General features: G+C 61.3%; 2 protein-coding genes across 2 annotated transcripts in view; both read right to left on the bottom strand.

Annotated features, from left to right (window-relative positions):
• TYK2 (tyrosine kinase 2) overlaps positions 1-12,484 on the bottom strand; it is a 65,008-nt gene that overhangs the window by 40,049 nt on the left and 12,475 nt on the right. The window lies entirely within an intron of this gene.
• CDC37 (cell division cycle 37, HSP90 cochaperone) lies at positions 671-12,371 on the bottom strand. Its single transcript, XM_073318182.2, has 8 exons — positions 12,182-12,371; positions 6,049-6,330; positions 5,793-5,898; positions 4,195-4,310; positions 3,441-3,563; positions 2,156-2,338; positions 1,525-1,596; positions 671-1,196 (listed from the first exon to the last, which is right to left on the bottom strand). Exons 1-8 carry the CDS (start codon positions 12,281-12,283, stop codon positions 1,041-1,043), a joined length of 1,140 nt encoding a protein of 379 aa, XP_073174283.1. The 5' UTR covers positions 12,284-12,371; the 3' UTR covers positions 671-1,040.

The following is a 12,484-nucleotide window of genomic DNA, read 5'->3' as shown; positions in this document are numbered from 1 at the left end:
ACCCACTGCCCTTCTGAGTGCTGGGGCACTGAGCCACCTGCAGAAGAAACAGAGCTTGGCACTGGAGAAGTTCACAGCAGCATCAGAAACAACAGAGCCACTGGGCACAGCGTGGCCAAGCCCCGCTCTCATGGCTACCCAGGGAGCAGACAGTCGCATGGGCTCAGCTGTGCGTCCCCATCAATGTAGGGTGTCACTTGGCATAGGCTCCATGCCCTGTGCACTCCACGGCCCTACGGGTGAAGCCGTCACCCTCAGCACGGGACAGGGCTGGACAGAGACAGGCAGCTGGTAAGGAAAGTGAGAGACTGCTCACGCACTGTGCCGATCAGCAGAGCTGGGCCGAAGCCTCGGGCACGTTCACAGCACAGCCCGCTCCACCAGGCCCCGGAGCGCACACCGGGAGAGGGCCCAGGAGCTACCCCAGGTGCAGGTTGGCTGGTGTGTTGGCCTGCAGGCCCTGCCAGGTGCCATGGCAGCCCATACAGTTTGTTTTGGCCACCAAGGGCTCCTGCAGACTAGGGAAGGCCAATGCCTTCAGGCTGGCCTGCAACGTACCTCCCAGCACTGGGGACAACTTTTTAGGTCAATTTCTCTCTTTTCAGAAGCCACAACAAAAGCACAGCTGCTTCCACGACTCTGCCCCCAGCAAGTGCGTGCCACGCTCAGCTCCTTCAATCTCTTTATTCGTGTAATAGCCGTACTGGCTACCAACAGAAAAGATACAACAGCACATCTGTAACTCTGACCAGCGGGAGGCCTAGAACCTAAACGGCCATGCCAAGTCCCTAGAGTAACTGACTGGGACGGCCCCAGTGCAAATACAGGGGCTTCCGGCTGCTCCCCCAAGGCAGCCCAGGGCTTGGAGTTGGATACAAAGAGCCAGCAAGCAGCTCACACATTCACAAAGTGTCTACGTGTGTAAAGCATGTGTCATCCTGAGGGATAATTGGGTGAGAGAGGAAGGCGAGAGGGGGTAGGGTGGTGGCAGTGGGGGAGAGGTGAGGGGACAGTCTGCTTTACGCATTTCCAGCGGTAGTTCATGGGTTTCCTTTCTCCTCCTCGCTGCTCTCCTTCGTGACCTCCTCGTAGACAGCCTCCGCCTCCTCACCTCCCTTCTCCGCTCCCTCCGCCGTCTTGGCATTTGGCACCCAGAGCCCAGAATCGATGCAACGCTGCATGTGGTACTTGGCTTCCTGGAACACAGAGCATGGGCTAAGGGATTTTAGCCCAGCACTCACCCCACGGGTCTCTGCTTCCTCCCAGAGCTCCCAAAGCCCACCTCCATCCCCTGCCAGACACTGCATTGCAGCCTTCAGCCAAGGGCCCATTGCCACTTGGTTGGCTGGAGATCAGTGACTTGGGAAGAAGCCAATAGCTACGTAGGAAGATGCGATAACGTGCCTGGGAATGGACCCCAATTCACAGCAACAGAAAGCTGATGGCTCTCCCCCTGTGCCTCAAGAGCTGGGCACTCTTGGCTTTCACCTAGGCCCCGTGTCTCCCCACCCAAGGCATACTCACCGCCGGCTCCATTTTGCTGATTGCATCCTGCAGCATCTGAACGTCTTTCGAATCGAAACACTTTTGCAGCTCCTGGGGGAGGAGAGGGCAGCATGGTGAGCTGGTCGGGGACATGGCCCCTTCCACAGCCCCGTGCAATAGATAGTGCCCAGGAGCTCACGTCTTGTCTCTTAGCTGAGCGGGAGCACAAGGCCTAGGAAGGCAGTGGAGACTGTGCACCTGGCTCTGGCACCTGGAGGCACTCCGCAGTGACCCACCCATGCCCCGGGGCACGGAGGAATGCCACCTTGCCCACTTCCCTGGGAGGGTGGTGCAGTAGCCAGGACACTAGCCTGAGGGCTTGGAAGACCTGGGTTCACTTCCCTGCTCTGTCAGACTTGGGTAAGTCAGTCTCGCTATGCCTCAGTGCCCCACCTGTAAAATGGGGATAGGGCTTTCTGACCTGGGGGGTGGGGAGAATAAACCCATCAGAGCGTCTGAGCTGCTCAGAGAATGGGGCCAGATAAGTACTCTAGACAGGATAGGGAGTGGGAAGGAAACCCTTTTAAGTGGGAGCCAGGATGCGAGATCGACACCAGCTGCTCTTGATTAGAGCACAAGACACCTGCTGCTCAGCGATCAGGCTACTCACAGCCGGGAGGGATTCGTACACCTCCACGGGATCCAGCCCGCCTGGGCCCAGCCGTTTCTGCCGCTCCTCCTCTTCATACTCTTTCATGGCTTTCTCGATGCGCACCTTGGCGCGGCCTCTCACCCGCTCCTTGAAGGCCTCCAGCTCGTCGGTGAACCCCTCCATGTACTGCTGATCGGCCGTCTGCAACGAGCAGGGAGAAGCAGGGTAGCAGAGTCAGAGGCCAGAACATTAACGAAGGAGCCAAGATGGCACAGGATCCAGCCAGGCATGAGAGCCGTGGCCGACCCCAGATGACACACCCCATGCTCAGGCTAGAGTAGCCACGCTCCCATTCAATCAGGCTCATTGCAGGGCTGGGGGGAGGGGAAGTGCTGCCTATTAGCCCACGTGCTTCCTTCATCAAAAGCCACCTGCTGCAGGAGGATGGACGGCTCAGAAGCATTTGTGACAGACTGACACACTCTCCTCCTGCGGCGTCCTGACAACCCACTGCCGTGGGAGCAAGCACAGCGCCACAAACACACAGGCAGGCGATGGTAGGGCACAAGCAACAGGTGGCAGGAAAAAGTCCAGCAAGTAGGAGGGATAAAACTTACAGTCCAATATGTTCTCCGAGCTTGGGGCCCTCTGGGCACAGAGCTCTCAGGAGGCAGCTCCCCAAGTGTCTTTCAGATGGCCCAGTAACAAAGGAGAAGGATCTTCAGCTTTAGCTATTAGCCACAGTGGTGACCCCAGCCACACCTCACACTACTGAGCCAGAGAGCTGGCCATGGGAAGCTGGGCAAAAGTCAGTCTGTATTTAAACCTCACTCCTGAGTGGGCCTTGGGCCCCCTCTCTCCAGAGAGGGCAGACTGAGAACGAAGAAGGATGTCACCACGTGGTATCGGAATTGCCAGACTGGCTCAGATCTAAGGTCCACATAGCGCAGTAGCTTGTCTCTGACAGTGGCCAGAATCAGAAGCTGCAGAGGACAGTGCGAGAAACCACACAGGATGTAGACATGGGGTAATTTGCCTCATGAAGATCTCTTCTTAACTTCTAATAGAGGCTGTCTCAAACCCTGAAGCAGGTTTGTATCCTTAGCAGTAACTGTTCGAATTCGGGATATTCTGGGAATCCGTGTGTCCACTCCCTCTTGGAATCTTGCTAAATTCCTGACCTAACCAACACTCCACAGCAGGGAGTTCCACACTGTCCACCGCATTCCTCCTGACTTCAGGCCACCTGTGAGAGGGGGAAATGGGGAGAAAACAGCACAGCTGAAGGGGACTTGGAACTCACCTTGATTTTGGTGAAGAACTGTCTAAAACAAGCTCTGGGGTCCACCTTCAGGCTCTTGGCCAGCTCTAGGATGAACTGCATCACGATGGTCTGATGGGCGACCTGCTCCATCAGGGCGTGTTTCTAGGAGGCGGAAGAGAAAGGCACCTATGGCTCTAAGGACTGTGCTGTGCGGTGCACTGCCAGCTGAGGGCGTGCTCAAATTCTGACAGACCCCGAGATGCCAGCCACCACAGCCTTGCCCCTCGTTACTCAGGGAGGCAGTGGGAAGAAGACACTGGCTGGCAGAGAGCCATGACAAGCGAGTCCGCTGCAGTCTGAGCCCGTGGCCCATTCCCTTCCAGACTCAGCTGCCAGGATTTCTCAGATGTCAGCGCCATCTTTAAAGCAAACGGAGGCCGTCTTTGAAAGAGACACTGGCTCCCCGGGGGGCAGCTGGTCACAAGACAACCAAGGCTGACTCGGGAAGAGAATGAGCAGCTAGTGGATCAGATGAACAGCTGCTGGAACAAGAGTACTGACGGGGAAACTAATGCACGAGCCATGGAGCCACTTGGGTACACACTTTCCGGGTCTCGTTCCCCCAGCACGGGTTCACTATGCCATGAGGCGTCCATTAGGGAAGGGATTCTAATGGGAAAGAGTTTGGCCCACCACAAACGTGAATGGGTCAGAACTCAACAGGGTCCCTGGGATTTATTCCTCGCTGCTATCAGCTGCAGTCACAACTCCTGGGGAAACACAGCAGCCTCACCTCTTCCACTTCCAGATCAATGCACCAGATGACCAGGTAATTGGCGGTCTCCTCACACACCAGATGCGGGTTATCAGATAGATACTTCTGGCTGTCGTCCCAGCGCCGCAGCATCCCTTCAAAGCAGGAGAGCCCCAGTTAACAGCAGACAGTCACCTTGCCACATGGTCAGAGAGAAGAGCCCACCCACAAAGCCGTTGCGGAGCCTGGACAGGGCTAGAGAGGATCAGCAGTACTTTAGGAGGCAGGATTCCACCTGCTGGAGGGGAAAGATGGTGGTGTGGTCAGGGCACTCGCCTGTGATTGGGAGACCTGGGTTCAATTCCCTCTTCTGCTCCAGGTTGTGTTTGTGACCTTGGCCAAGTCACTTAGTATTAGGTATTTAGGTAAACACCCCGGAGGATCTGGGCCTTTGTGCCTCAGCTCTCTATCTGTGCAGCTGAGCCAGCAGCACTAGGATCCCTCATGAGAGGCTCTTTTGGTATCTGAGCACCTCACCATCTACAAGGTCAAGGGGCCACCTAAGTACCTAGGACAGATCAAACACGGGACAGAGGATTAACTTCTCCTCCTGGCTGCATTTCACAGGAACAGCCCAAATGAAGGCAGGGTGTGCTGTCTTTAGATGGGGTGGGTGGGACAGAAGCATTGTAGGAATTTAACCGAAGAACACCCAGCTGAATTTACCAAGCATATTTATTAGAGGCCTATGACTTTGGTATCCAAGCAGCAGGATTATGAAGGCAGAATCCAGTACAGGACCCAATGATGTGGCAACATAGAGCTAACCTGCTGACTCGCCTGACCAATCAGACCAAGAGGGTCCCATAAGAAAAGACAGGCCTGTGGGAAGGCACTAGATTGGGACTCAAGAAATCTGGGGTCATTTCTTGGCTCCGCCAGACTCTCCATGTGACCCTGGCTAAGTCACTTCATCCCTTTGTACTCGATATCCACCTCTGTAAAATGGGGATAACCCTTCCCTACCCCAGGACTGTGGGGCGGATAGATGCACTAGTAAGTGAGCAGCTCCAGAGTTCTGGTGAAGGGCACCTGAGCAAAGCTCCAATTCAGAATGATTAAAGTAGTGAAGAGTTAGGAGGAGGCAGAGAAGGTCCAGCAAAGTCGGGGGTGGGACTCAAGAGAAGAGCCGTTCAGGAGAAAGCCTACATGCTACAGCCAGATGTTGGTTCGTACAGTCCTGCAGTAGGGCTTTGTAAGTGAAGTTAAGGGTAAAAACAAGCCCCAGGAGTGGGCTGTGTTAGTAGACCTCTGGCTTATTGGTGCCTTTTACATATGGTTCTGAAAGGAGGCAGGGACCCCCCGCTGAGAACACTCTGCTACCCCACACCGAACATGGGTCTCTCCAACTGCATGTGCTTTCCTTTCTAAGTCTGCAGCATGGGAGAAGACAGGTATGGTGGACATGACCCAGGTAGCCGGGAGTCCAACTGCGTTGCGATCGCTTCCCTCACCCTGCTGGAAGAGTCTCTCACAGCCTCGCTAACCCAGAGCCCTTTTCTAAGTCAAGAGGGACTTTTGACGCTTTCATTGCCTCGACTGCCAGGGAGCACTACACTTGCAGCTGGCTAACTTACCAAAGTGTTTGATCTGCTTCTCGTACTTCTCCACAAACGTCTTGTGTTTCTTCTCTTTCTGTTCCTCCGATTCATCGTCCTCTTCAGGTTTGACATTGAAAACACTCTGCAGAGAGAGAGGAGGCTGGTTCATGGTGCTGCTGCATCGCCAGCTGTGCTTCCAGCACAACAAGTCTGATGCCATGTTTGCAAGGCAGGTTCCCCAGCCGGACACCCATGCAGCTCCTTCCCCTCACCAGGCACCCTTCAGACCAACCTTGCTGAAGCCGTCTTTGCTCAGGGTGTCCACGTTCCAAGGCATGTTCTTCTCCTTCTTCCTCAGCTCCTCGATCTTCTTTTCCCAGCTTTTCTCTTCTTTTCTCAGCTGCTGCGCTTCGGCCTGAAGTCTCTGCAGCTCCCCTTTCCCGCTCACCGCGTCTGCCACCTCCAGCTCCTTCATTTTCTTCTGGCACTCGGCTAGTTTCCGTTTGCATTCCCTGCACCCTTTATCCAGCTCTTCTTTCTCCTTCTGGAACTGTTCCATCCTCTCCACTCGGGCCTGCAGATATCAATTTACAGCTTTTTTTAAAGTACTCTTCATCACTTGCTCTTGGAATAGAAGAGCCAACTGATTCACTGGCAAAGAGGAGAGTACAGACAGTTTGAGTAACACTGGGAACCCTCTCCTTGCCTCATGCACCACACACAGGAGATGATGGTTGGGCTGATTCGAACCCTGATAGGATCTAACAGAACAGCAATTGACATGCTGAATTACATTACACCAACAGGACAGTATCTTCTGTGCCAGAGAAGGGTTAGCCTACCTGCACTGTCATGCTTCCCAACTCGTCGACTTTTCGCTTAATCCCAGTATCACAGAGCGTGGGGCTAATTTCTTGCCTCTGTAGAGAACTGAACCTTCAACCTCACACTCATTGCAACTAGCCTGTAGGAGCCTTATGGTTTAATCAGACTTTTTAGCCATCTCTCTTCTGTGCTGCACTGACATTCTCACACACACAGCCACCCTGTGCTGCTAAATGAGAGCTCAGTGCCACTTAGTAGTTAGAGTTTCCCGAGGGCTTGGCATGTCTGCAGAGACTCCAATTATGCTCAACAGAGCATGCGATGCAGGAAATCAGTGTTAACCCAGAAGCAGGAGAATGAACGTTCCTCTCCTCTCCAGTATCAATTTGTTCTAGCTGAAAATTAAGAGGTGGAAGAGTCCTATTGATCCCCACATCATCCACCCTCACAGGCCAGGGCAGGGCTGTTCACTACTGTACAATCTTTAGTCTAATCTAGGTGCAACTGCCTCAAGCAATGGAGTTTCTACCACCTCCCTTAGGCTGATAGCATTGGAGATTCCCTTGATATTCAACTCAAATTTGCCCCCTGTTCTGTTTCAGTCTGTGTGTCCTAGCTATAGGCATTCTAATGCTGCCTTCCTTCCAGAGACCCAACAGTTAACTACTGAACACGTTTGCTATGTTATGTTTTCAAGAGGGTTCTAAGATCCTTAGGATTTTGTTTGCTGTTGATTGGACATAGCTCTTGCTGTGGCTGTTGGAGAATAATTTCTTCCCCCTCTGAGCCTGGAAAACAAAAGCTGAATTCCCATTTTCTTCTCCATGTGGAGAAAAACATTTATTTCTCCACATGGAGCAGAGATCCTTCCTGGGCATAACATGCTAGTCTGGAGGAAGAACACCCTAGCTGAAATACAGTTACTCACACTGCACATGCGCTCTCAAAGGAGGGATGCACAACACTCAGGGAAGGAGGGTTTGAAAAAGATCACAGTTTATTTCTCCATTGTCTCCCAGTACTTAGTACTTACATAGTGCTTTAGATTACCAAAACACTCCTCAATTAGCCACCAAAACTTCAGCTTCCCCCATCGCAGCTCTCTCTAACAGGTATTATCCCCATTTTACAGATAGGGAAACTGAGGCAGGGGAATGAAATGAGTTGCTCAGCACGAGTGACTGGCAGAATCATTATTGGACCTCAGCATCGCATTCCCTTCTCAAAGCCCTGGAATTCCCAAGGGAAGGAGAAAAGGCAAAGTGCACTGCCAACATTCTAGGACCTTTGAGAGACCGGTCGATCTTGGTATCTATACCACATATACAGCAGAGGTGAAAAGCCCCCATCTTACCCAGAATAAAACTGGATTTTCCCCAGCGCTTGCCACTCAAACAAGATCAGAACTCCCTAAGCCAACAGGGTGGGTTCCCAGCCCCAATAAAAGGTGACTGACAGGTGATGCATTAGAAACTAAACCTTTGCATTCACACACACTGCATCCAGAGCTCATTTATTCCCTAAAGAAGGCAGGTAAGGCTGACTCAATGCCTCATCTGTTAAACTGGAACCAGTTACAAATACATGGGGACTTAGTAGAGCGTCTTACCACACCTGCCTGTCTGAGGCTTTAGTCTGTTGGGTAGTATCCACTACAGCACCTGAACACTGCTGTTACTGGTATCAGAGTCAGTTAAGGCCATGACATTGGTTTTCCTTTCTGTTGGCTCCCAAGTGCAGACTGGCTGTGGTGGAGAAAGTTACTGGAAGACTGGGGAATGGATTTCTGCCCAGACAGCTTCCTGGGGTTTCACAAGTGAGCATATGGAGACAGTAAGCCCCAGGGTTTCCTCTTGGACTCGCAGTCAGGACTCCTGAGTTGTAGTCCAGACACTACTCCTGCTTTGCTGCACCATTGCAGGTGATTCCCCTCCCTGCTTTGTGCCTCCGTTTCTCTTTCTGTACTAAGGGAATATAAATCAGCCCTCCACTGGAGGGCCACAGATCTCCTGATAAAACAAAATCATAGAAATATCAGGTTGGAAGGGACCTTAAGAGGTCGCCAAGTCCAGCCCCCTGTGCTGAGGCAAGACCAAGTAACCCTAGACCATCCCTGACTGGTGTTTGTCCATCTGTTCTTAAAACCCTCCAATGATGTGGAATCCACAAACTCCCTTGGGAAGCCTGTTCCAGAGCTAGCAAGTTTTTCCTTGGGGCTGGGGCAGGGGGGCTGGCTGGGGGACAGGGCTATCGGGGAGGGGCTGGGGCTAGGGCAAGGGCAAGGGCAATAGGTCAGTGCTCTCCTCTCTCAACAGCGCCCCGGCAGAGGCCGGTCTCTGCAATGGGCTGAGCCCGGGGTGTGTGTGTGTGTGAGCTGTAGCTCACGAAAGCTCATGCTCAAATAAATTGGCTAGTCTCTAAGGTGCCACAAGTCCTCCTTTTCTTTTTGTGTGTGTGTGTGTGGGGCCGGGGGCTGGGGCCCCGGGTTGGGAGCACAGTGGCACTGGGGCGGGCGGGGGATCTTGACACCGGGCACGCTGGGGCAGGGGCTAGCCGGGGGGGGGGGGGGGGGGCTGGCCGGGGGGGGGAAGGAGAGGGGCTGGGGCAGGGGTTTTGGGGAGGGGCTGGCCGGGGGGGGCAGAGGGAAGAGGGGCTGGGGCAGGGGTTTTGGGGAGGGCCAGGCCGGGGGGGCAGAGGGGCTGGGGCAGGGCAGAGGGGCAGGGGCTGGCCGGGGGGGGAGGGGCTGGGGCAGGGGTTATGGGGAGAGGGGCTGGGGTTTTGGGGAGAGGGGCTGGGGTTTTGGGGAGAGGGGCTGGGGCTGGGGGCAGAGGGGCTGGGGTTATGGGGAGAGGGGCTGGCCGGGGGGGGGGAGAGGGGCTGGGGCAGGGCAGAGGGGCAGGGCCTGGCCGCGGGGGGGCAGAGGGGCAGGGGCTGGTCGGGGGGGGGGAGAGGGGAGAGGGGCTGGGGCAGGGGTTTTGGGGAGGGGCTGGCCGGGGGGCAGAGGGGCTGGGGCAGGGGTTATGGGGAGAGGGGCTGGCCGGGGGGGGCAGAGGGGCTGGGGCAGGGGGGGCAGAGGGGAGAGGGGCCGGGGGGGCAGGGGGGCAGAGGGGCCGGCTGGGGGGGCAGAGGGGCCGGCTGGGGGGGCAGAGGGGCTGGGGCAGGGGTTTTGGGGAGAGGGGCTGGGGCAGGGGTTTTGGGGAGAGGGGCTGGGGCAGGGGTTTTGGGGAGAGGGGCTGGGGCAGGGGGGGCAGAGGGGAGGGGGCAGGGGCTGGCCAGGGGGGCAGAGGGGCAGGGCCTGGCCGCGGGGGGGCAGAGGGGCAGGGGCTGGTCAGGGGGGGGAGAGGGGAGAGGGGCTGGCCGGGGGGCAGAGGGGCTGGGGCAGGGGTTATGGGGAGAGGGGCTGGCCGGGGGGGGCAGAGGGGCTGGGGCAGGGGGGGCAGAGGGGAGAGGGGCCGGGGGGCAGAGGGGCCGGCTGGGGGGGCAGAGGGGCTGGGGCAGGGGTTTTGGGGAGAGGGGCTGGGGCAGGGGTTTTGGGGAGAGGGGCTGGGGCAGGGGTTTTGGGGAGAGGGGCTGGGGCAGGGGCTGGCCAGGGGGGCAGAGGGGCAGGGGCTGGCCGGGGGGGCGCAGAGGGGCAGGGGCTGGCCGGGGGGGCGCAGAGGGGCCGGGGGCGCAGAGGGGCTGGGGCCCCGGGTTGGGAGCCCAGTGGCACTGGGCCGGGTCTCCGCAGGCGCGGGGCGCTCCCGGGGGGCAGAGGGGCAGGGGCTGGGGCCGGGGGGGGGGAGAGGGGCTGGCCGCGGGGGGGGCAGAGGGGCAGGGGCTGGGGCCGGGGGGGGGGAGAGGGGCTGGCCGCGGGGGGGGCAGAGGGGCAGGGGCTGGGGCCGGGGGGGGGGAGAGGGGCAGGGGCAGGGGCCGGGGGGGGGAGAGGGGCTGGCCGCGGGGGGGCAGAGGGGCAGGGGCCGGGCCGGGGGGGGGGAGAGGGGCTGGGGCCGGGGGGGGGGAGAGGGGCAGGGGCAGGGGCCGGGGGGGGGAGAGGGGCTGGCCGCGGGGGGGGCAGAGGGGCAGGGGCTGGGGCCGGGGGGGGGGGAGAGGGGCTGGCCGCGGGGGGGCAGAGGGGCAGGGGCTGGGGCCGGGGGGGGCAGAGGGGCAGGGGCCGGGCCGGGGGGGGGGAGAGGGGCTGGCCGCGGGGGGGCAGAGGGGCAGGGGCTGGGGCCGGGGGGGGGGAGAGGGGCTGGCCGCGGGGGGGCAGAGGGGCAGGGGCTGGGGCCGGGGGGGGGAGAGGGGCTGGGGCCGGGGGGGGGGAGAGGGGCTGGGGCCGGGGGGGGGAGAGGGGCAGGGGCTGGGGCCGGGGGGGGGAGAGGGGCAGGGGCTGGGGCCGGGGGGGGCAGAGGGGCTGGGGCCGGGGGGGGGAGAGGGGCTGGGGCCGGGGCCGGGGGGGGGAGAGGGGCTGGGGCCGGGGCCGGGGGGGGGAGAGGGGCTGGGGCCGGGGGGGGGAGAGGGGCTGGCCGCGGGGGGGCAGAGGGGCAGGGGCTGGGGCCGGGGGGGGGGAGAGGGGCTGGGGCCGGGGGGGGGGAGAGGGGCAGGGGCAGGGGCCGGGGGGGGGAGAGGGGCAGGGGCTGGCCGCGGGGGGGCAGAGGGGCAGGGGCTGGCCGCGGGGGGGGCAGAGGGGCAGGGGCTGGGGCCGGGGGGGGCAGAGGGGCAGGGGCTGGGGCCGGGGGGGGGAGAGGGGCAGGGGCTGGGGCCGGGGGGGGGAGAGGGGCAGGGGCTGGGGCCGGGGGGGGGAGAGGGGCAGGGGCTGGGGCCGGGGGGGGGAGAGGGGCAGGGGCTGGGGCCGGGGGGGGGGGAGAGGGGCTGGGGCCGGGGGGGGGAGAGGGGCAGGGGCTGGGGCCGGGGGGGGGAGAGGGGCAGGGGCTGGGGCCGGGGGGGGGAGAGGGGCTGGGGCCGGGGGGGGGAGAGGGGCTGGCCGCGGGGGGGCAGAGGGGCAGGGGCTGGGGCCGGGGGGGGCAGAGGAGCAGGGGCAGGGGCTGGGGCCGGGGGGGGGGAGAGGGGCTGGCCGCGGGGGGGGCAGAGGGGCAGGGGCTGGGGCCGGGGGGGGCAGAGGGGCTGGCCGCGGGGGGGCAGAGGGGCAGGGGCCGGGCCGGGGGGGGGGGAGAGGGGCAGGGGCTGGGGCCGGGGGGGGGAGAGGGGCTGGGGCCGCGGGGGGGCAGAGGGGCAGGGGCTGGGGCCGGGGGGGGAGAGGGGCTGGCCGCGGGGGGGCAGAGGGGCAGGGGCCGGGCCGGGGGGGGGGAGAGGGGCAGGGGCTGGGGCCGGGGGGGGGAGAGGGGCTGGGGCCGCGGGGGGGCAGAGGGGCAGGGGCTGGGGCCGGGGGGGGAGAGGGGCTGGCCGCGGGGGGGCAGAGGGGCAGGGGCCGGGCCGGGGGGGGGGAGAGGGGCAGGGGCTGGGGCCGGGGGGGGGGAGAGGGGCTGGGGCCGGGGGGGGGAGAGGGGCAGGGGCTGGGGCCGGGGGGGGGGGAGAGGGGCTGGGGCCCGGGGGGGGGAGAGGGGCAGGGGCTGGGGCCGCGGGGGGGGCAGAGGGGCAGGGGCAGGGGCCGGGCCGGGCCGCACCTGGTGCCGCCAGCGGAAGAGGCTGGCCGTGTCGATGTTGGGGTGAGTCTCATCCTCGTCGTCGGACACCTCGATGTGGTCCCAGACGCTGTAATCCACCATGGTGCCGCCGGGCCGCGCCGGCCAGGCCCTTCTGGAAGCCTCCGCAGCTTCCGCCCTCGCCCTGACTCACTTCCGGGGGGGGGAAGGGCTTCGCCCGCGCCACCGCGCGTGCGCGGGCCGAGGCCGGGCGCGCCCGCGCCCCAGCCGGATACGCATGCGCAGAAGAGGCCGGCGGCCCTCCGCAGCTGCTACTGCGCGTGC

This window comes from Lepidochelys kempii, chromosome 20 (assembly GCF_965140285.1).
Source record: "Lepidochelys kempii isolate rLepKem1 chromosome 20, rLepKem1.hap1, whole genome shotgun sequence".
In the NCBI taxonomy this organism is placed as follows: domain Eukaryota; kingdom Metazoa; phylum Chordata; order Testudines; family Cheloniidae; genus Lepidochelys; species Lepidochelys kempii.
Note: the sequence above shows the minus strand (reverse complement) of the source record. Positions and strands in the feature narration are given on the sequence as shown.